This window comes from Protopterus annectens, chromosome 15.part0, assembly GCF_019279795.1.
Source record: "Protopterus annectens isolate FY-2018-M chromosome 15.part0, PAN1.0, whole genome shotgun sequence".
NCBI lineage: Eukaryota > Metazoa > Chordata > Ceratodontiformes > Protopteridae > Protopterus > Protopterus annectens.
Window position 1 is genome coordinate 571,485,168 of NC_056749.1, and position 25,858 is coordinate 571,511,025.

At 40.9% G+C, this 25,858-nt stretch overlaps 1 protein-coding gene across 2 annotated transcripts in view; it reads right to left on the reverse strand.

The window, feature by feature from the left end:
* The window catches only part of LOC122789925 (zinc transporter ZIP9-like), a 677,153-nt gene that overhangs the window by 112,958 nt on the left and 538,337 nt on the right, over window positions 1-25,858 (reverse strand). For both annotated transcript variants that reach the window (XM_044057393.1, XM_044057392.1), the window contains one exon: window positions 2,575-2,660. In XM_044057393.1, the coding sequence (XP_043913328.1) occupies window positions 2,575-2,660 (86 nt within the window). The remainder of the gene's footprint in view (window positions 1-2,574; window positions 2,661-25,858) is intronic.

A 25,858-nucleotide genomic window follows, 5' to 3' on the forward strand; every position in this document is an offset into this window, starting at 1 on the left:
TGGGTGGGCGTACGAAAGACATGCATAAATGGGCATGCCTTTGTTGCAGGTTGAACGTTGAGCTGGCACCTCGGCGTTTGTCAAAATCTACTGCCAATCATTAGCGGACCGGAGTTCCGCTGTGGCGACCCCTAATCAGGAAAAGCTGAAAGACAACAACAACATTACTTTTAAGATTATATGATGGAGTTATTTGAATGGTTTAATATGCATTATTGCTTTAAGAGTGTTTTATTCACTAATTAGTATCAGTATAAATGCATATGGGAGGGGCTGAATTTCAGTTCTGATGCTGTCCATTAATGTATAAGTGAACCCAAGCATTTAACTACACTTTGTTTACTATTATTTATTTATTTTTAATAAAAGTAATGTGGTTTGGACACATCTGGACCCTTTTCTGCATCCCTGCCATATCTTTGTTTTTGGGATATTAGTTGTTTTTCATATGGAATGTGGTACTTGGTTATTAAACATTAAGAATGCAGAAATTAGCAGTGCAGCAGAACAGACTGCTTCCCACTCCCTAGGATTGACAAACCAGTAAGGGCTGCTCACTCCCACCCTTCATGATCAGTTCCTCTATGCCCCATGTTGCTAAATGCACCTGGGTTGTTTGGGTCATATGCAAGGATCCATCCCTCTGTGCCATGCTGCCAAGTTCAGTAAGACAAATTTAAAGCAATAATGTTGTTATAAACAGAAAACAAGAGGATTACTGCAGTGGTGGTGCTGCGGTAGCGTTGTCACCTCACAGGACGACGTTGCCCTGTTCAATTCTCAGCTAGAGCGTCTTCTGTGGGGAGACATGCGTGAATGGGCGTACCTTCGTTGAAGGTTGTGCGTCAGGGCTGGCAACTCGGCATGTAAAAATCTACTGTCAATCATTAGCGGACTGGAATTCCGCTGTGGCGACCCCTAACCGGGAAAAGCCGAAAGACACAACAACAACAACAACAATTGGGTAAGACATAGTGAAAATGCAAAGAAGGAATAGTTCATCACAAGGTATTACTTGACCGTTTAGTTCACTTCACAAACTAACTCTTATGTATGACTGCTACTGTCCCTCTGAAAAACAAAATCATTAAAATTGTGAATTACTGGAAACCTCTTTTCTGGTGGTGTGTGACATTACTTAATTGTTTGGAAGTTTGGTTAGGGGATGGACACTGACAGTCCATTTAAAAATCCTGTACATTGACTGTATGATTCAGATTCTTAATACAAATCAAGAGTCTCCTTCAAACACATACGAATATTAATGCACAGCCAAATGTCTTCTTACACAGACTACAGGAACTTTGTAAACTTTGTAGCAAAAATAGGTGAGGCAAAGCAACTAGCAGACAAAACCAACACTTTATTCGATAGTAAGCGCTTTCACAGTAATCACTACTGCTTCATCAGACATTTTCAACCATAAAACTTCATTTATTTTATATACTAAAAACCTATCGTGATTAATTAATTACCATGCTTAATCAATTACTTTTGAATAAATTGCTGGTTTGTCTGCTAGTTGCTTTGCCTCACCTATTTTTGCTACAAATACATTTTATGATTGTACTAGATGAAGTATTTACCTGGATTTACAGGGCTTTTTTGTGCTTTGTAACTTTGAAAGCTTATTCACTGAATATCTTCTAACAATAATGTCTGCTGCATAGATGAATTGAGACAATCCAAGCAGCAATGTATCACAGGCTACTAATAAGGACTTCAGAAGAGGCAATATCCTACAACATGGCACATCTTGTCATGTATTATTATTCATGAAGTATATGCTGTTCTTCATCTCAAGCTCTACACCCAGAGAGTGCATTTCTCACTAATTCTTTGTGGCAACTGTCTATGAAGATTCATATTGAGAGGATTCTGTGACTGCTATACATCTTATTAAAATGTGTCAACCATCTACTGAGTGGCACAGTGGTGTAGAGATTAGCACCACTGCCTCATAGTGCTTGGTGCTCCAGTTTATCCCTTGGCTAAACTGCCTTCTGTGTGGAGTCTGGAAGCACTCCCTGTCTCTGCATAGGTTTTTGGGGTATTCTCTGGTTTCCGCCTAAAGACATACCAAAGGTGAACTAGCAATCCTTCAACTTGTCCACATGTGTGTGTGTGTGTGTGTGTGTGTGTGTGTGTCTATATTGATGTGCATTTGGTGACAGACTGGCATCCTATGTAGTGTAAATATCTCTGTCTTGTGCAGACTGAGTGCTAGGCAAGGCTCTGACTCCAACATGACCCATTCACTGGATTAAGTGGGCAATCAGAGACTGAATGAATGAATAAAAGAATAAACAGTGAACATAGAGCACTTTAAGCAAACTCATGCTTTGGTACACTGTGTTACTTACTCCATACCTGAATGCCAAGTGCACATCTTCTTCATTAGTTGCAAGCATTATTCTTTAATGTAAAGACATTTCAAATGCTGCTACTGTAAAAGTTACACATTGCCAAGTTTCTAATACTTCCATTTGTTTAACATTAGAAAAATGTTTAAATACATAAGCTTGTAATATGTAAACACAGAAACAATGAACAGGCATTTAGCAAAATTCTTACCTTATGCAAGATAACAGCAAAGAAGACAACAACTTGAACAGTGACCTCTGAGGAAGACACAGCTGCTCCAAGTGCCACACCATCAGCTGTGAAAAAGACCTAATGTTTAACATTTGGTTACAGTATACTGAAATACAACTTAGTCAGTTCCAAAACAAAGTATTTTACAATAATCATTATGAAATGTCTTTAACAGGGTACATTTTTCACTTGGATCTCAAGTATGGCAGAATTCACATTTCGAACCCCAGTAATTACCCCTTTTTAACACCAACATTCAGTGCCATCTGTGTGGAGTCTGTATGTCCTCCCTGAGTTCGTGTGGGTTTCCTCTGGGTGCTCCGGTTTCCTCCCACATTACAAACACATGTATGTGAAGTATTTCTCCCTATCCTCCGCTGAAAATTGGCTTGTTCCAAGTTGGACTTTCCAGGTTAACAAATGTTAAATAAATAAATCTGTTCTAGACTCAGTTAAAAATCTGTCAGAGCTGGTCTTTCACTTAGCACTCTTGTATGACTTTCTCTTTGCCTATATAATGTTATCAATCTCTGGTAGGGAAGGCAGTCTCTTACCTGCAGTCCAAACTTGTATCTATTATCACACATTATTATAGGTTCATAGGTAGGTACTAGGCTATTGACCCTAGGGCCTATATAAGCCTTGTCAAACAGTACCCTGGCTTTTGCCACCCAAGAAAATTATTTTCCTGTGCTCCTGACGAGCAGAGCCACAGAAGTGATCCCTGGGGTGAATTTCCTATCTCTCATCCAATCATCAAGATTTTTCTTGAAGAGTGCTAATAAGGAGCTTTGTTTGATATAGATAGGTAGTTTGTTCCAGGGTACGGGAAGTCTCTGGGACAGGAATCTATCCCTCCAGCATGTTCTGTTTATTGTGGTGACAAGGTTTAGGTCCCTAGAGCGTGTAACTCGGATGGATTGGGATTTCTTTAAGTGCAGCATGTCCAGAAGCTCTGGGTTTGACATAGCTTTGTATGTTAGGCAGAGATCGCCTCTGAGTAGGCGATATGCGACAGAGTAAAGCTGGAGTTTTTTGAGATGGTCTGCGTAGGGCATCTGTTTGAGGCCGGTAATCCTCTTTGTGAGGTATTTCTGTGGCCTTCCAGTTGTTGTAGATGTCTTGTGAGGTACATACCAAAAGGGGCGTTGTACTCTAAAATGGGTCTAATGAGTGATGAGTAGAGGAGAACAATGACCTCTTTTTTCCTGGATGAGAAACCTTTTGTGATGAGGTGTGCCACGTAGAAGGATTTCCTGACTACTGTGGCGATGTGATTGTCAAAGGAGAGACTACTGTCCACCTGTGTCCCAAGGTCTCTTATTACACTTTCGGTGTTAAGTAGACTACCGCCTATGTTGTAGTTCATGGGTACAGAGTTTTTACCAAGATGGATGACAATGCACTTTTTGGCATTGAGCTTGAGGCCATGGCTTTGACACCAGGCATCTGTCTCAGTGAGGCCCTTTTGTAGGATGTCCACATCATTAGGAGTTTTAATTATGTCTCCTAGTTTGCAGTCATCTGCAAACTTTGTTAGCCAAAGACCTTCCGTGTTAGCCTGTACTTTAGAGAAGTAGATTCTCTTCCTAGTTATTTATATATTTATAGGTGCTTACTAAGCTTTTGATCTGTTATAATAATAAGAAGCCTAGCCTTACAAACCCATGGTAGTTTTAGCCCTTTTATTTTCTGTACAAATAACCTAGAGCTCTTCTTGCTCTTCTTGCTACACATTTGCAGTTCCCATTTCAATAGAGTAACAGAAGTACTTTGCCTTATGTGGCATGGAAGACAGTTCCACAGAAGAGGCATTCTCTGTGATGCATACTTATCCCTACAACATGTTCTATTTATGTTGCAAAATAGACTAACCTCCAGTAAGTGTGTGTTCACACTACTACTGGACTTGCAAATGTGCAATAGGTCTAACAGGATAGGGTCTGTGCAGGCTCTATATACAAGGCAGAGGTCACTGCTTAGTAGCCTGTATAACACCAGATAGAAGGACAAGGCTTTGAGATGGTCTGCATAGCTTTTGTAATTCAGGCAGTTGATTTTCTTTAGTGAGAAAGCATTGTGATCACTCCAGTTTTGACAATTCTTTGGACAGGTACATACCAAATGGGACATTATATTCAGTGTTTGGCCTTATGACAGCTACGTACAGTGGAATGATTACAATACTGGACCTGGACACCATACCTTTAGATACACGTTGTGGGATGAAAAGGACTTCCGTACAACAGTGAATATGTGGTGATCAAGGGACAGTTCATTGTTGACACATGTTTCCAGATCCCAGAGTACAGGGGCAACTTTCAGGGGTGTGTTGTCGGTGTGACAGTTACAAGAGAGGTTATCCTTACCAAAGAATACAATTATACATTTCTTGGCATTTAGTTTTAGTCCATGTTTATTATCATCAGCTATTGGTTTGGAACAGGGCCTCTTTGGCATCCTCTGGGGAGATTATGATGGCATAAAGTTTACAGTCATCTGCTCACCTGGACAGCAATAAACCATTAATATTTGTTCTGACTTCCAAGAAATAAATGCCAAAGAAAAGGGGCCCAGGGGCTGAACCCTGGGGTGCACCATTAGTTAGAGGTCTCTTGCGGGAAGTAGAGCCACCCTAAGTTCCTGGATTTTACTGGTGAACTAACTTCTTATCCAATGAGATACACAGGAATTTACATTCAGTTGGGAAATTTTATCTATGACATCTAAGTGAGGGATGGTGTCAAATGCCTTTGTGAGGTCCAAATATATGGAGTGTCCCAATTTGCCCTCATCCTCATCCAGGTAGCCTTCCTAAAGAAGTTAAACAGGTTAAAGATCTGCCTCTGATGGATTCAAACTGGCTTGGGTTTACAGTTTGTAGGTTACCTGCTAATTGCATAACAGTCCTTACCACAGCCTTACATATGAGGCTGGTTAGGACAACAACTACCTGGGTCTGTTGATGCCCAACTTTTGTGCAAGGGGATGACTGCTGCTGTTACCCGTTCAGGTGGCATGAAGCTGGTTTAGAGGCTGATATTCAATATTCTCTGTACGGGTTTGCCAGCCCCACAGAAGTACTGTTCTTTGGTCTGGATAGTGCATGGAGGCCTTGTTCTTGGAAGACTGAGCACGTGTAGATGCAGGTATGTAATTTGGTTTGAACTATATTTGTCAGCTAGTATATTGGCTATATTCTCCGAGTCTGAGTATGTGATATCCTTTACTATTAGTTCTGCGGGGTGCTGGACATTGTTTCTGAGATTTCTAACACAAAAAAGGCTTTGTGGTTATCCTTCACCTGGTTAACTATTTTACCTCATATCTGACTTTGGTTGATTTGACCAGGGTCATGCCTCTCAACCAAACTGAATTCCACAGTATCCACCAGTTATGAGGGCAAAATAATGGGGTGCCACTAATTCCTGACTGGCCCCGTGAATTCCCAATTTTTTCTATTATTTTTAAATTTATGGCTGACGTCACCACGCATTGCCAGCGTACAGAGGCATGCGTGATAACATCAACTTTGTGATGCAGAATGCCTGTCAGACTCTGTCAGAGATTTGGACTGTTTTGGAGGGAATACAGCAGCAGCAGCGAGTGGAGTGGAGCTGTGCACAATTTAAGTTCTGCAGAATCCGCCCAGTGCCCACCCATGTCCCCAGGATGAGAAATTTTACTTTCTCCGAGTCTGGCAGAACAGCCTTCAGGTAAGTAAAAAAAAAAAATAAACAAAAAATGCAGTGTAACTGTATATTATCGGACAGTCCAGACTTGTGAAGCTGAACTGTGTCAAATTCAATATGCTCATGAAGTCTACTTAAGCAGACCTACATGTCATCACAATATACTAGTATGTAGTGATGCTATTTTCTGTTCTGATTACAATTCATCTCTTGCCTACCCTGGGAGGTTGGCATAATGGTTAAGATGTTTACCTTACCAGACATATGGTGCAGGGTTTGATTCTCACATGGGGTAATTGGCTAGGCTTAAAAAATGACCCACACAGGCAGTTAGCCTAGTACTAATCTATGTTTCTATGTGGGTGGGAGGGTGAGGGTGGCCTAATGGTTAAGGTGTTTGCCTTACAAACACAAGGTGCAGGGTTTGAGTCTCACAAGGGATAACTGGCTAGGCTTAAAATGGCTCACAAGAGCAGTTAGCTTAGTACTAATCTATGAACCTATGAAGCACATCATCACTACCGGATAATACTTTCATTATACATTTGTACCACGAATGGGAACAGGATTGGATCAGTCCCGCCTCCTGTCCACACCAACAATCCAGGCACGAGCACTGCAGGCTACTATATTAGGTTGGATGAATACAGTTTGAAAATATGGCATTAAATGGAACTGCAACTGTAGAAATAGTCAATGAGGATCTACTTGACTCATTGGTGCAGTGCCCTGATATTGGTAACAAAGTAACAGTGTCTCTTGAAGCCCAGTGGGGAGATGAAGACAAGGGGAAGGTCGTTGATCTGTTAGCGCAGGATGCCGACATAATGTACAGATGTCAGGTAAGCAAGGCTGGCTGGTAATGACACAGGAACAGCAGGGTATCCTCCATCCATATTAGTCTGGCCATCTCCTTCTGTTACTTATTTAAGACTTCACCTAGCTGCATCACAGAAGTAAGCTAAAATCAGGTTTTAAGAAGGATGCATGCTTTTGACTTAAACTTTAGGAAATGTCACCTTGAAATATTACAGTACCACACATAAGGAAAAGATGTAATACTTCACTTGACCTGGGCAGTTTTAAAGGCAGGTAATATTAATGTGCGTACTCAATCATATGTTAAACTGCATCCTGCTACAGTGATTAACATGGGTTTATTTGTCTGTGGTCTTTCCAAGTAAAACAGTGAGTGACACACCAACGTAAGAACTACCATTTCAGCTTACTAAAAAGCTTATTATCAAGGCCAAAGATCCACCTTCATATACTTCTCTATATTTAATAAATCCAGACTAACTAGAGGTGATTGATTCTTGTCTGATTCTCTGAAGTAATCGGCAGCTGGTGTGTCACATTTTATTTCAGCGAAGATTGTGGAAACAGTGATAGAAGGAGTGGCTGCAGTGCAACCATGCATTATGACCATATTTTTCGATTGTTTCCTGATGAGAAAATGATCAGACTCCAAATATTTAACTATTAAAACAAGAAGACAAAAAAGTTATAAAAAGGTGCCACACAACTAATGTCTCCTTTACAGTCTATTTCAACTTTTCTGGGATTTAAACTCCAATTGCTTAGCAACTACAGTTTATTTAGCCGGTGTCTTCCTGAAGTGTGTAAACTGCAGTATTCAGTTTCCTTGAAAGCAACTCTTTGTTATTTGTCGCTGTAGTAGATTCAGGAAACATATGTATATGTGTGTGTATATGTATATATATATACATATATATATATATATATATATATATATATATATATATATATATATATGTGTGTATATATATATATATATATATATATATGTGCAAATGTTTTGAAATGTATATGAAGTTGCCTTTCGGTGTCATTATTAGACTCTGTTTTGTCTTTCTCTTTATTGCATTCAGTTAACAGTTTAGTTTTACTTGTTTATTTTAATTATTAATAAATCATGGTTTGTGGAATGGCTAGGCATGCAGTAGTGTTAGGGCTACATTAAAATTAACTACGGTACCTGATTACTGCGTGCTGTGATCTTTGCAAGTCATTGAACTAGACAGTGATTTATGCAGGGCAGCTTGTCAAGCAATTGCCAAGCCTGCTGGACCGTGCATATTTGACTTTGTAAATACCATATATGCCTAGTTTTTTCCCGATTTAAGAGTATAAGCAAAGTATACTTTCTTAATACCATTTGCAAAAGGTCAGTTTACATACCTCTTAACTGTCCAGACTTTTGCCTCATATTTTTAGTGTGTTCTTTATAACATTTGTGGTGTTCTGGTAAGTCACTGAGGACTGAAGTCACTACATTATGACATAAATTTGAGTTTCAGACTTCATATCCTTCAGAAAATTTCATGCTAACACAAATTCTGCTGTTGTAGCAACTTTCTGAGTTTATATAAGAGTGATAACTGAAATCTGTCTCTGTTTTTGAATCTTTGTCCCCCCCCATTATTTTAGGATTTGTCCAAATTTCTTGTGATAAGAGGTTAAGAGGTAAGGAGGTATCTACATTTTTACTAAGATACAAATAAAATAAAGCATTGTTAAAAGACTTGAAGAATTTCCTAACAAATTCTAAAAAAAATCTATTTAGAAGGAGACAGCTTGCCTAGATATATGGAAATGTTCTACCAATATTGAAGCTTTTCTCATAAAAGCTTTTCAAGGGATCCAGACCAGTCCTGGTTCACAGATTTATCAGAATAAGACATCTGTTGCTTGTTTTCATGGTTGGATTTGTACAAGGTCAGAGATGAACTCTCTAGAGGATGAAACTATTGAAGCCGGTCAGATCGTTTTTCATTAACATTTTGCAAACTCTGTGAATGACTTGTGAATTACATTAGTTTTTTTTCTAGGAGCTATTGCCAGTTTTTCATAGCAAGGTACCTACATATTTCCTCTGAGTACTGAGCCATCACTGAAAAGTGTATATTTTTGTTAGCTGGTTACCAGGAAAAGAAAATATTTGTGCTTTCACATTAACCACAGTCCTGCTGTAATTACAGAAAGGGGTTTACTTGGCCTCTTGAAGATGAAATGACCTGTGCTGAGGTCGTAAAACTATCATAAAACATTATGCCATTTTGTTAACTTTAGTACTACAAGGATTTATTAGCATATGTTAACAGTATGACAGTTTGTATATATGAATAAAATGAGGAGTTGTCTAAAGCATAGACCAAAAACATACACATAGACAAAAACAATTCTTTTTTTTGAGGAGGTAAAGGCCAGTGAACTTTCATAACCTAGCTAACTAGTGCAATGCAAGCTTGACTGGAATTAAATCATCATAGTCATCAACCTCCTCCTTTTTCAAATTTTCTACATGGGGGTCTGCTGCTGCTTGTCAGCTGTCCCATCTGTCTCAATTCAATGCAGTTAATTTTATTTTAATAAAAAAAGTTGTATTTTAGTTTTATACACGTTCAAAGTTTGATACAAATTCAAATGTTTATATAAATAAAACACTATTGTTCTGGTTATATTTTGTTTTTAATATTTTGTCTGTTCTTCAATTTACGTTTGGATGTTGGTATCCCAAAATCCCACTGGAGCGGGTGGGGGTACATAATTATGTATGCAAATTTTATGTTACTCCACATATAGGTTTTTGGCCAGTCGTACTTACTTTTCATGGGGCTTTGCCTAGATTTCTGATGTTTCCAGGTCGAGAGGTATGCTTATGTCTGGTTTACAGTGCTATCTCTGACCCAAACCTAATGGAAATGCTGCACATTCGTAAGTCAAATGGGACTAGAGTCACCCATTCCTGGGACCTCAATCTAGCCTGCAACATAAACAGGACCTGCTGGACAAACACGTACATCTCTCAGAGGTTGCCACTCCTCTGGAATAGGCTCCCAATCCATATCAAGCAGAGTACCTCCAAAACCCTGTTTAAGTGCACCCTGGATGACTGGATGGGAAACTGCAAATTTCTGCTGGGGATTGCTCTGGCTCCTCTCCTGGACATGGGTAGTCCTTGCTAGAAAACTCTTGGGCATAGATGTTATCTCTAATCTAGTATTATACTGGGATTTATTGGCTAGGCTTGTAAAGTCTATCGGGTCAATAGCCTAGTAACATCCTACCCTATGAACCTATTAGGCAGGATATGCCTTTCACAAAAACAAACTGGTTTGGGTCAAGGGATCATAAGCTGTGAATAGCCCTATTTCCATAGTGCTAAGTTCCATTGCTTTACATATGATGCTGGTGAAGCTAATCAGTGTACAGTTCCCCAAATCTCTGATTAGGCTGCTCTTGTAGAAGCAGACCAAGGCTTCAGAAACATAACTAATTGACAAACTGAGGTTAAACAGGTCTACAAGGAAGTTTGCTTGAAGCAGACGAAAGCGCTCATTCTGGAAGTGATTTTGGAATAAACAACTATTTTCTTTTCAGTTGTGGTGACTTTGTGTTATTAGGTCTACAAGGAAGTCAATGAGGCAGTGCTGCACACTAACAAGAAAACAGCTTGTAGTCATTGTTTTGAAAATACTTGTTCTATGGCACTACTTCTACTCTGGAGGAGGGTACTGACTGGCTAAAGTGGCAAATAAATCATGGAAGGGGGCAGGGGGGATAAGCTTGAGTTAAAATTGTCTGCATCTTAGTCTTCTGTATATACTTTTAATAAGCACAACAAACTGGAGTCCTTTACTTGTTCCAGACAGGCTATGCTAAGAACATTCGCCAGAGGCTGCTGGATTCTTAGTTTATTTTTCCTTCATCTGTCTTGGTTCCAAAGCTGGTAACTGACCCAAATACTTTAGACTAGTGCAGCAGTGTTCTATTCAGAATGCCTAGTGTTATTTTAAGTTTGGTTACACAAATGTACTATATTTAACATTTAGATCGTTGTTGCAATAACCACCGCTTCCCTCCAGCCAAGGGAGCCCGCAGGATTTTTTGCAGGGGGGTGCAAACCCAAGCCCCACCCACACTGCCCCACCCCCTATGCTGCCCCGCCCACTCACCCACCCACGCAGCCATTCCAGTGTCCCATTACTTGGCTATTTCTCCCCATTTTATAGAAATTGTTCAAATCTGTGTGCATACTTGTTTTATGCTTTACTTCTACAATGACTGCAGATATCTGGATTTCATTTACAACTTTTATTTCAAATTTTATAGCACAAACACTGACAGACATTTACTAAACCTAAACAAAGCAATAGTCTTACAATGAAAACAGACTTAGCATTAAAACTTCTCTACCTTTGAAACCCACATTTAATGAAACAGCATCGAAACCCACATTTCATGAACATGCATCTGGCCAGTGGCAGGGTAAGTTTACCTTTGGCCCGTTTCCAAATCATAGGCTCCTTGCACACATTTTTAGAAACATGCAAGAGTTCTTCGATTCACCTTCCTGACTATTATACTACATAATAATTGAATTATATCCCTTGTATAACACAGCACCACTTGTTAGAGCATGTTTTAAATTTATAATTGAGCATCTTTCCTTTAAGTAATGAAACAAATCATATGAACCAATAATGACAGCCTGCCCAATTCAGAACATTTCAACCATAAAGGAACACTCAAACTTCTGTCATAAAATCCACCAATATCAATCAGTATGCAGAATCTCTGCAGAAGTAAAAGTCATCTGAATAATTCCACATTAAAAGAGATCTGAAACCAATGAAGAGGTTGTTGCTAGAAAAAAACTTTATATTTCTGTGTTTCATTTACAAATTTAGTGCCTGTTGCCCTTGAAGAATAAATTGCATGTGCTACATTAAAATAAATGGTAAGTTGATATATTGCAATAGGGAATGGGTGGCAGGCTGAAAAGCAGGTTTCATAGTTATTATCCAAAGGAGGACATACTAAGAACTGCAGTACCATACCCCCTTAAAATACAAATGTACATGCTGTATGAATAGAACCTACAGCCCTTTGCATCAAGATGCATGTATGCTACCTGCTGTGCTAACACTGCTTTAAAATTCTATACCACAATAATGATACCATTTGCTAAACAAAACAGTTGCACATAAATTCCACCTGTTACAGCTAACTAGAGCATTTCTCTGTCACACACACACCTCAACTTTAGTGCAAGAAATACATAAACAGATTGAAAGTTACAACAACTGTAAACTCTGTGAACATGGTGTGCATTTGCTTTTGACAGAAAGGTATAAGGGAACTCATGGCTATGTATATAGTTGAATCTCTCTGTACTGAAGTACTCCCTACCATGATGCTGCTTAACTAGTGTGTTTGCATTCAGAAACTGAATTTTTATAGCTATGAATTAGAAAATAACCAATTTCCTTTTCAGAGCCTAAGCTAAAAAGTACACTCCTTACAAGCAGCACTCCTTTAATGCAGGATTTCAATACCTGCCACAACTTCAGGCCTATCACCAGAGATGAAAAGGTGATGGTGTCTACATATTCTTAAACAACATATTCTTAAACAACATTTCATCTCCAGACTTGCTATGTGAGATAATGACGTGGAATTCCTCTGCATCCAGCTTAGCATTAACAAAACTCCTTACTGTGTCATACCTAACTATAGGTCCCCTCTATGTACCCCATCAGTCCACATCTCCTACCTAACTAATATGGTGTCCCTATGCATTAAGCCAACACCATTATTCTAGGAGACTTCAATCACATTTTCTTTCAAAATTGCCATTTTGAGGAAGGATTATTAGGGGAGAGCAACATTTTGAGCCAAAATTGGGGACAATGGAGAGGTTTGGATATTCCTAATTCTACAAAGCGATTTGCACATACCTCTCAACCTCTTAATGCAGGAAATCTGGACAAGGCTAAATATATTGGGGGAACATACAAACACCACTAAAAATTGCTCTTGTATAAACTTGACAGTTGATAGAATAACAGGTCTTGCATTAGCATGCATTTTTCTGAAGGTTATGATGTCTGAAACTCAAATGTCTCATTTAGTGACTTCATTGTATGAGGAACAAACCAAAAATAAGCAAATATCTATTCATTCTGCAAAGATATGGACAACTGAGAGGTATAGTTCAACCAGGGCTGTCTGAGTTTGCTCCAGTATCACATAGTCCCAACACATCAGCGAACCAAACACATAAATACACAAAAACATACTCTGAGGCTCTAAATAAAAATCTACCTATGCAACAGAGACCTCCAAGCAAACGCTACCTCAAAACAAAACATGCACAGCACATAGCCCACAAAGTCAGTGTGCCAAGCAGCCACAGCCCATAAGGCTGAATAACAAACCTGATACTCCTTGTAATAGGTGACTCTATTGTCAGACACACTGACATCCCGCTCACCAGGCTGAATAAAGAGAAGGTCACAGTGAGCTGCCTGTCGGGTGCTAGGATCCACCACATAACGCAAGCACTCAGGTCACTCCAAAGCAAATACAAATATGACTCAGTCATTGTACATGCTGGTGTGAATGACCTGAGGCGTACCTCCCTGGACTACATAAAAAGAGACAGAGGAGCTCTATGATCATGTAGCCCAGGCTGGTATGACCCTGACCTTGAGCAGCATCTTACCCTCACCTGGAATGATGCCACAGTGCAAAGACAAAATGATAGATTTTAACAATTGGCTAAAATTTTGGTGTCATTCAAAGGGGATCCAGTGTCTGTCAGCCTGGGATGACATGCTCGACAAGCCAACGTTGCTTCGCTGGGGACGGCTTGCACCCATCACCACTGGGCTTTCGGATATTGGCAAAGGCTCTTGCCACCCCCATAGTGCCTTTTTTAGGCAAGGATCCCACCCCCATAGACAGCACAAGGAACAAGAAACTAAGGGTAATGCTGCTAAATGCCAGAAGTCTTAACCTCAAGATGCATGCACTCGAAGCTCTCCTCAGTATGGAGAACATAAATATCTGTGCAGTGACAGAAACCTGGTTCAAGGCTCCAGAGAGCACCCCAGCACTACCAAGCTATACCTCATATCATGCTTTTCGACCCCAAAACCCGGACCGAACCACAAAAGGAGGGGGAGTTTCCATATTTATCAAGGATATCCACACCTCCAGGTTAGTGGCATTGCAGGAAGTATCGGAGACCATCCATGTGCAACTAACCGTGGGCAAGACTACTTTTCAGTTTATAGCATCCTACAGACCACCCTCTCAAAGTCAGGCATCCCACTCGGCTTTCCTGAAAACATTGGAGAACATGAAGATCTCTCCGAACACCATTATATTGGGCAACTTCAACTACCCAAACATTGACTGGGAGCACTACTCAAGCTCCAGCACCTTAGCCCAAAGGTTCCTGGAAATTATAAACTCAAATTCTATGGAACAACTAGTCACCACTCCCACAAGAGGGGACAACATACTAGACCTGATCATTACCAACATGGGGAATCTATGCTCCACACCAGAAGTATATCCCTCATTGGTAAGATCAGACCATAAATTAATTTCACTGGATGACCACATCCCGAACCCACCCCCAGCCCAGAAAACCACAGTGAAAAACTTCTCAAAAGCGAACTTCTCACTTCTCAAAACCAAAGTGGAATCCTTCAAGGCCCCAGGGCCAGTGGAAACTAGGGCCCAAACTGCAGAATCCTATATAAACGCATTCTACGGACATCTCCAGGAATGCATGGATCATGCTATCCCAAACAAAACCAAGACCCAATCATCCAAAGGCAGGCGTCCAGTCTGGTGGACCCCTGCCATAAATAAACTGTACAACAGAAGGAGGAAGCTACTATATGATAGAGCAAAATCCATAATAGGAAGGCATCTCTGATCAGTACTAGCAAAAAATTACAATCCCTCAAAATCCTCCAAGGCCAGCTTCGAGAGAAAAATTGCACAGGACACCAAAGACAATCATAAGGCTTTTTTCAGTTATGTTAGAAACCTGGGATGCAACTCCCAGACTTGTTCTGAGTTGATTCTAAATGATAAAAAATGCACTGAACCCACAGACATCGCCAATATCCTGGCAGACAGGTTCAGTGCAAACTTTTCCACCCCCTCCCCCCCAAAAGAGCAAGTATCTATCCCAGCAGAGGGCTGTCTCCCAAACATCTCTGATGCTCAGCTGAAGGCTGCCCTCTCCAAAGCAAAAAACACTCCATGGGACCAGATGACGTCCCAGGTTGCGTCCTACATGAACTCCAAGAGGAACTAATCCCTCAAATAAAACAGCTATACAATCTCAGCCTCACTACAGAATATGTGCCCACAGAATGGTGTACAGCAACAGTGGTCCCACTCCACAAAGGTGGAGCCTCTACGGACCCTGGAAATTATCACCCCATAAGCCTGACTAGCTTAGTCTGCAAGGCTATGGAGAGGATCATCATGGAGCTCATAAACAAAGACATTGGGGACCTACAGACACTAGATCCTACCAAGTTCGGCTTTGTCAAGTGACAGAAAATGTCACCCTAACCCCAGCCGCATTTAGCCGATCCACTCATTTACTATATGCACCCCCCCCCCATACTGCATTACAAATACTAGCTCCCACCTGGTTATGTTTCCACATATTTTTCTATATGTCTACCAGGTTGACTAAAATGTGTGTGTGTGTGTGTGTGTGTGTGTGTGTGTGTGTGTGTGTGTGTGTGTGTGTGTGTGTGCTTGCACATACATGTCTATGTCTGTGTATGTGAGTGCCTGCTTCTGTTGGTGTGCTTTGGAAGTATGGAAACTTGCTTTGAATAGTTGTGAACATATTTTTTGAAGCTGACCAACACTTAAAGCTTTTCATTCTGGACTTGTAGACCATGCTAAGATTTGGTCAGGGGAAAATCACTTGGAATAATAGAGACCCATCTCATTACTCTCAGCTTTGTAAAATACCAGAAAAAAATGACTAATCAACTAAAAGACTGTTTCTGCAAGTATACTCTCTTTACAAACTACCGACGACGTTTAAAAGGACCACAGTACACTTGTCCTACTCACATGCATTAGCAGTCTCCTTAGAAATACAGATGCAGAAAAATAGGCAACAGTGATCTACAATGACCTTTCTAAAGAATTTTACTCTTTGCACACCATAAAATCTACCTACAAAGTACTGATTAACAGCACTCTCTCTCAACCACTTTCAGTCTCCTCTGGCAAGCATCAGGATCCAGACTGCCTCCAGTCTTATTTACTAGCTTTGTTAATGCATTTGTATCCCTATTCCCAAACTTGGACCACATTCTTCATGCTAAAATCCCACCTATATAGCACTCGGATACATCTCCCAGCTTCATCTATGCAGTACTTTCACTTAACCACTTGTATATATGTTAGCCATGTTAACAGGCATGGGACTTATTATGAATAAAAACAAACTGATACAATGACTTTTGGAAACCCAAAAAGACTTTTGTGAAGTACAGACAGGCTGCATCCTTGCACCCTCTTTGACAGCTAACAATGTTAATGTAATATCAATGCCTTAGAATTACGTCAGGGACATTTGTTATAAAGCCCCACAAACTTTGATGAGATACTAATCTCAGCAAACGTACTCCAGATGACTGCATAAAATAAAACGCTTAAAGACAAGAGAAATACTGCAAGTAGAGACAAACAAGATTTAGGTGGATAAGTAGCTTTGCTTTTAACTTCTAAGGTATTTGTAGTACCTCGTAGTAATTTATGCACTTTTTTCTTTGTACCATTTGCATTATAATAATAACCACAACAGAACACACTTAAAAAGTTTCTCAGTCCAGTCCACTTCCCAGAAATAATACTAAGCCATGGACAACAGGTTTTACTACCCATGCTGCTCCGAGCAAAGCATGAATTTCTTACTAAGGCCCATTCATTCATTCATCTTCTGAGACATGTTTTATCCTAGTCAGGATCACTAAGGAAGCAGGGTTTATCTTAGCAATCAGCAGACAAAACACAGAAACCAGTGCTAGACAGGATGCATGTATATGTACAGACAGACACACAAACACACCATATACAATGGACATCTACTGGCAATTTACAGGCCTCTCAATTCTCCTGTCCATCCATCCATTACCTCCTTTTTGCACATGGTGGTCAGAGTGCCACATCAATAGTGACGGTCATCTACAGGCAATGATCACAGTGCCAGGAGGCTAGCCCTGCCTTGGCCGTCATTCCATATCTCTCACACACATGGCCTATTTAGAGTGTCCAATCTACCCTACTGCAAGTCTTTGGAATGTGGGAGGAAGTTGGAGCACCTGCAAAAAAACCCTCAGAATACACGGAGGACATGCAGACTCTGCACAGAAGGCACCCAAGTCCAGAATCAAACTGGAAAACTTCCTGCTGCGAGATGACAATGCCAACTGCATCTGTAGGATACATGGAATAAAACTGGAGGTCCATGGTGGCAGAGCGGTGCAGTGGCTAGTGCTGCTGCCTCACACCACTTGGTTTTCTAGTTCAGTTCCCAGTCGATATGCCCTCTGTGTACAATTTGCATGTTTATCCTTTATCTTATCCATTTGGGTTTTCCACAGGGTCTCCGCTCTTCTCCCAATTTCCAAAGGCATACTGATACTTGAAAAAAAAGAGGGATCCTCTAAATTGCCTGCAAGCATGCTGGTAAAAAACATGCCCTGCAGTGGACTGGAATCACACCCAGATCTGGACTTCCTGACTGCCAAGATAAGCCCAAACTCGCTCATCACCTCCTGCACTGGATAAAGCAGGTATCCAAGAATGAATGGATAAATCGCACAATGAAAACATTAACCTGCATACATATATATAAATGCGTGTGCACATAAAGAGTCTGCACTTAACGTAAATTCATTATCCTTGTGTGTGCAATGATTCAAGATTTTCGAGGGACTGATTCATGCAACTTGAGAACACTAACAAAAACTCACACTTTCAGTACGTTTTCTATGGCTCCTGTAAGAGTTAACAACAGTGTAGTGTGATATACAACTCTCAGCTGTCCCTGATTTTCCAGGATGTCCCCGACTATGTCACAAATGTTATCTTTGCCCCTATTAATTCCTCCTAAGACTAGTGACATTTGGAGAAATGGTGGTGAGCTACACCTACTATATAATGACAGTAATTGGAGTTACAGACTTGTTTTACTTCACTATATATCAATTCACATTATCTTATTTTAATAACATCTCAGGTTAACAGTACTGTCTTTTTAAAAAAGTGTCCCTGATTATTTCTGGATGTGTCCCTATTTAGTTGAGAGCTATAACACAACAGTCAGGTACGCCGAAGAACGCATCACCTGCAAGAAAAGTACTTTTTCAAAACAAACACCACAATAAGGAAATAAAACTGAACTGCAATTTTCATTCGGTGGCTGCCTAGCCGTTTTCACTGGAAGTTAACAGCCAGCAGCATCCATCTTTACCAACATACAACCCACTCACCTCAACAAACTGAAACAGTGCGATACACACTTACTCTGAATTAAGTGTCCCATCTTCCGCTCGTTTCCTCCCGCTTGCGAATCCGTCCGTTTCAATTCCCGCTCGTGGTCCCATTTTCCACTTGCAAACCCCAAAACCGTCCATCCGCTTTCCCGCTTACAAAACTCGAAAATATGTGCGCGATGATGTCAGTATGCCCACGACCGTTCTTCTTAAAGAAGAACACATGATGTCAGCACGGACTTCTTTCTTCTTAAAGAAGAACGTCCAAAAAAAAAAAAAAAAAAAAAAAACTTTTTTTTAAAATTATAATAGTCAGCCGATTCCAGGGGGGTGCAAGTGCACCCCCTTGCACCTGCCTGCGGGCGCCCTTGCCTCCAGCTCCCTTATTTTGGCTGATTTTCCTTTTCTATTGCCAGGGTGTAGTTGTATATACCCTGGTGGATAATTTGTTACCTAGGATTATCCTTTCGGGACTCTTGCTTCCCTTTTTTCCAGGCAAGAAAAGCACTGAAGAAAATGGTACTCTGGCTGCCTTTCCATGGATCTCCCCTCAAACTCACTGACAGTGTTCATGTAAGGTTCCCTAAAGCCTCTGGCTGCCTTTCCATGGAGCTCCCCTCAAACTCACTGACAGTGTTCATGTAAGGTTCCCTAAAGCCTCTGGCTGCCTTTCCATGGAGCTCCCCTCAAACTCACTGACAGTGTTCATGTAAGGTTCCCTAAAGCCTCTGGCTGCCTTTCCATGGAGCTCCCCTCAAACTCACTGACAGTGTTCATGTAAGGTTCCCTAAAGCTGTGAAAGCCAGCCAGTCACAGGGGTACGACCAGGTAGCTTAGGCTGCTCAACAGTGATGTAAATGTTGAACATCTATCTATGGGGTTCATGTTCTCCAATGACTAAGACAAGATAGCACAAATGCAGGAAAATGTTAGCATGACATAGCTACTGGCTGAGCTGTAAACAGGGGACTAGATAGCAAGCAATGCAGCTGATAACTTGTACATAAGCTTAATTACAAGGCTTTCATCTGTTTATCTGCAGTTTGGTCTGACTTTCAGAAAGGAATCTTTAGAAGATTTTGAACGAAAGTATTTCAAATTTAAGATTGCTTTTGGTTGTGCAGCAGGAGCAAACAAGTTATTTGGGTGGCTCAATTACTGTCTGAATGTGCGCTTGTCTGTTCTTATTTAATGGCAATAAAAAGCCTGTTCCAATGTGTAACACCATCAGTGCATGCTGTTATATATACAGCTTCTTCTCACTGATTTTTCCCTGGTCATCTCAAACAAGTAAACTGAAATGATTAATTTATTTTAATTCCTCGAACACGATGTATGCTACCCCCTTTTCATTATGTAATGCCAAGTTAAATTCACTCGTCCTATTACAATAAACAGAAGTTTAATGCTGGTACTCTTACATTGCTGAGACCATTTTCTATCACATAACTTAAGAACACTTGCACAGTAAGACGCTGACCGGTTCGACTCTCACCTAGAGCGTCTTCTGCGTGGAGACATGCGTGAATGGGTACCTTCGCTGAAGGTTGTGCATTAGGGCTGGCAACTCAGCACGTAAAAATCAACTGCCAATCATTAGCGGATCGGAATTCCGCTGTGATGACCCCCTGGATGGGAAAAGCTGAAAGACACAACAACTTAAGAACACTTGCACCACTGAAATCATGTCCAAAATATATGCTCTTCTCTGTTCCTTTGAGGTTGCAACTGTGCAGTCTTGCACACCAGATGAGGAGTTTGCATAAAAAAGATGTGTAGCTGTGCACCGTGCACACACACCTACTAGAGAAAGAAGTAAACTGGCTGCATCGCTGAAGCACTGATGGCCATGGATTGCAAACAACTGTTTTGCATACATCACTGCATACACAACTCTTACTAAGCATTTAGTATCTCATTATGCATATTGGTTCTATATAAGCTACAATAATCAGTTCTTCAGCAATCCAGTTAAGCAGTTACTGTAAGAAATGAAGTATTTTTGCACTCTGCACACCATAAGAAATGGACTGATGAGTAGTAACTAAATGCCAATTATTTAGCTCTCCTTCCCATCATATAAGCCACTGTATGAAACTGCAAGACTGTACTGATCACAGCAACCAAGTAATGCCAGCACATTCCAGATTTTACTCCCTTAATGGCACCTAGCTTTAACTTTAGTATTAAGTCTTATTGACTTCTTTCACTTTTGCAGAACCAAAGGTCTGTCTGATAATCATGACAAAGACCTCAATTGCCACTGCAAGATCAACTACACAAGCTGGTGTCGCAGATTCGTAACCCAGTACATTCCCTGCTTTGGAAATAAACTTCCTCTACAAATCAAACAAAGAAACACTTTTGACTACTTTCATAACTCTGTTGGACAATTAGATGGAAGACCTTAAATCTGTGCCTGATGTATGTGGAAATTAGTTCTGTATGTTGCACTTACTTATAACAGTAGATGTTCAAATTCTTCACAGCTGCAGTAGCCTTTAGGCTATATGAGTTGTTTCTCTGCTCAGGAAACAACATCCAGGGAGGTTCACAAAGATTTGCCCCCTCATCACACACACACACACACACACACACACACACACACACACACACACACACACACACACACACACACACACACACACACACTCACACACACACACACACACACACACACACACACACACACACACACACACACACACACACACACACACACACACACACACACACACACACACACACACACACACACACAGACACAGACACACATTCACTCATACACACACATTCACTCATACACACACATTCACTCTGACTGCTGACTAGCTAGCCCCAAAGAGGGGAATCAGGAGTCAGACTGAAGACTTCTTCAGGACTTTCTTGTCCATACAGAGAGAGAGGAGCCTAACAATTCAGAAAAAAAAAAATACAATACTAATAAAGTGACATCATCATCATCTTCTTTCGGCTGTTCCCATTAGGGGTCGCCACAGCAGATCACCTGTTTCCATTTCTTCCTGTGCTCTGCATCTTGCTCTGTCACACCAACCACCTGCATGTCCTCTCTCACCACATCCATAAACCTTATCTTAGGCCTTCCTCTTTTCCTGTTACCTGGTAGCTTCATCCTTAGCATCTTTTTCCCAATATACTCAGCATCCCTCCTCAGCACATGTCCAAATCAATGTAATCGTGCCTCTCTGGCTTTGTCTCCAAACCTTCCAACCTGGGCTGAACCTCTAATATACTTATTCCTAATCCTGTCCACCCTCGTCACACCCAGTGCAAATCTTAACATCTTTAATTCTGCCACATCCAGCTCAAACTCCTGCCTTTTTGTCAATGCCACTGTCTCCAACCCATATAACAAAGCTGGTCTCACTACCCTCTTGTAGACCTTCCCTTTCACTCTTACAGGTACTGGTCTGTCACAAATCACTCCTGACACTCTTCTCCACCCACTCCATCCTACCTGTACTCTCTTCTTCACCTTTTTTCCACACTCACCGTTACTCTGAACTATTGACCCCAAGTATTTAAACTCATCCACCTTCGCCACCTCTACTCATTGCATCCTCACCATTCCTCTATCCTCCCTCTCATTCACACACATATATTCTGTCTTAGTCCTGCTGCCCTTCATTCCTCTTCTCTCTAGAGCATATCTCCATCTCTCCAGGGTCTCCTCCACTATTCCCTACTCTCACTACAGATCTCGTCTGTCAACCTGTCCATCACCATTGCAAATAAGAAAGGGCTCAGAGCTGATCCTTGATGTAACCCCATCTCCACCTTAAACGCATCCGTCACTCCCACCGCAGACCTCACTGCTGTCACACTACCCTCGTACATATCCTGTACCACTCTTACATACTTTTCTGACACTCCTGACTTCCTCATACAATACCACAACTCCTCTCTAGGCACCTTGTCATATGCTTTCTCTAAGTCTACAAAAACACAATGCAACTCCTTCCGACATTGTCTGTACTTCTCCATCAACACTCTCAGAGCAAAGATCACATCTGTAGTGCTCTCTCCTGGCATGAAACCATACTGCTGATCACTAATCATCACGTCCCTTCTTAACCTTGCTTCCACTACTCTTTCCCATAACTTCATGCTGTGACTGATCAATTTTATCCCTCTGTAGTTACTACAGCTCTGCACATCACCCTTATTCTTAAAAATCGGTACCAAAACACTTTTTCTCCATTCCTCAGGCATCCTCTCACTTTCCAAGATTTCATTAAACAACTCCAACTACATACAAAAAGAGGGGTAAGGATGGTGGGTGTGGCTACTGCAGCACTGAGGAATTCGAACATCTACTGTTATGGGTAAGTGCAACTTGGACAGCTGTATCACGTTCATCATTCCCACTGCTGCAGTACCCTTTAAATTATATTGGTAGATTACCAAAACCTATCCAACAGTGGAAGAGAAAGTAGATGGATTCCAGAGCCCCTGGAGAATGGTCTTAGCAAAGCCAGCCCTGGACTTAGAAAAGGAATCTAGTTTGTAATGCTTTGCAGAAGTATATGCCCTTCTATATCACTGTTACAGTATTTCTGAAAGAAGGTATATGTCCTGTCCCAGGCATCCCGTCGCTCTATACGTCACATTTATGCTCCTCGCACAGAACATATGGACACAACTATACAGAACTCCTTTTGCCACCAGTTTGAACATTGTTGTTGCCAGTTGGTTTGAATGTTTTGTTGCTGTTCTGACTTTTAGAATACCAGATACTGTAAGTGCCCCGTTGCGGTTAGTTTTTCTTTTTATTTTGTCTGCTCGGAGGGTTTCTGAGCTCCAGGCCTTTATGGCCATTCCTCCTTTTTTGTTTTTTTTTTCCACAGGGACAGGGTGTCCCTTTCTACTAATCCTTCTTTTATTCCTAAGGTGGTAAATGAGTTGTCCTTAAATCAGTCAGTACAACTCCCTTCCTTTTTCCCTTTTCCTCAGCCTACTACTGAGATGGTCCTTCATAACTTGGATTTGCACAGACAGCTCGCGTACTATTTGGACTAGGACTATTCCCACGTCTGACCAGTTTTTTGTTTCCTTTCATTCCCGGTCTTTGGGTTTGGCTGTTTCTAAGCAGACCATCTCCTCCTGATATCTAAGGCCATTTCTTTTTGTTATTCTTTTCATGGCAAGTTTCTGTCTCCTTCTATTAGGGCTCATTCTACCAAGGCTGTTGCATCTTCTGGTGCCTTCTTCAAGGGATTAGACACCAATTCCATCCTTGAAGCTGCTACTTGGTCTTCATTGCATACCTTTGCTAAGCATTATAAGTTGGATATGGTTTCTAGGGCCACAGTAAGTTTTGCTGAAACCACTTTATGTGGGTTTGTTGAGGGTTCTTCTCGGCCTTCCACCTCGCATTCTGTTTCTTGAGCTTTTTCACTCTCCCATCTTACAGGAATACTGCAACAGTGATATTGACGGATATAGTCCAGTTGTGTAAAATATTAAAATAACAGTAGATGTCCTTCTCGTCACTGTTGCAGTATTCACTCCCTCCCTCCAACCCCCTCCTCTTTATTCTGCATTTTTTCCTTCTTGATATGCATAGACTCCTTTGTCCTATGATAACTGTTCTCTACTGGGGCAATTCAGTTCTGAGTAGTTGCATCTGCACGTCCCTTTTATGTCCTACATTCTGTGCAAGGAGCATAAATGTAACGTATGGCACAAACAAGATCCTTTTCTAGCTTTTTCATACTGGCCGAGCTCTTCTTTCAGGAATACTGCAACAGTGAATAGAAGGACATCTGCTGTTATGGTAAGATTTTACACAACTGTACTGTACAGAGGATAATGTAGTTGCCTCTAGAATGCTTCTGGTGTACATCCTTTCCAGGACCTCATTGAAGATGACAAGGTTCTAGTAAAACATGCCTCAAAACTGCCTGTGATGATTTTGCTATTGCGGGAAATACAAAAAACAAAAGCTGATGACAACCACCTGGCAACTGTCTGTTTAGACACAAGATGTCCCTTGTTTGTTCCTTGATAAGAAATAAACAGCTTATCAGCTTTTCTTAAGGACTTAGTTCTGTCATGACAGTATACCTGAGCTGCCTATGAATGTCCAGAGTATGGAGAATTGTTGCTCTCTGATTTTTAGGTTTTGGGTTGAAAACTGTGAGATTGAGTGACATTCTGAAACCACTTCCAGTATAAAAGAGGGGTTTGTTCTTAACGTGACCCTATCTATGTGGAATATGAGGCAAGGTTCACCCACCATGACAGCTCAGATACTGTTCTTGCAGATGTCAAAGCAACAATGAGTTACAGTTTTCCATGTCAAGAACCTTAATTCAGCTTGATGACCAGGTACAGACGGTGACATAGTTTTTTCATCACAAAGTTGAGATGCCAAGGAGGGGGGGGGGGCTCAGGTAAAAAAAAAATCCTTTTAGAAACTGTTATACCAAAAACAGAGAAGAAAGAGGAGAGAGAATGCATGGGCAGGCATGCTGAAATGGCTGCAAGATGAAGCTTTATTGAGGAGTAAGACAGGCCAAAGGAAAGTAACTCAAAAATATTTGAACACCAGTGGTACACATTCCTTGATGGCGCCCTTGTTATTAGTTAAGCATTAACTAGGAAATTGTTTTCACTTATCAATATAGGATTTTTTAGTAGCAGGTTTGCTTGCTTCTTTTAGTACATAATGCATACCTTCATGAAATAAGTGCCTAAAAGGTATTATAATTGAATCATTCAGGCAGTCAGTTGAAGTTGATCAAGAATTGGGTATATCAAATTCCCCAAGTCCTGTGTGAGTAGATCCAGTCTGTGAGGAAGCTTGTGTTAACTGCCCTTGTCCAATTCTATAAAAAGGGAGAAACCCGTGTTGCCTTGGCCAAAAGAGAGTCTCTACAATGAATTCTGGGGAGTCCTTCTAAATCTTCAGAATTTCCCTTGATATCAGTGGAAAGGTTGAAAAAGCATAATGGAACATTCCTGTTCACAGGAATAAGATTGCATCTGTTTTCCTGGCTTGCTTGTAAAGAGTCCACATGCAGCAACTGTTTAGTTGTCTTTGTTGTCTCTTTTGAAAGGAGGTGAACAGCTCTATCTGAGGTGTTCCTCACAACTAGATTAGTTCCTGGAAGATCCCACACTGTTCAGTTTCTACTCTTGAGGATCTGTCCTGGTCCTGCTCAACCTGACAGCTTTGAAAGAATTTAA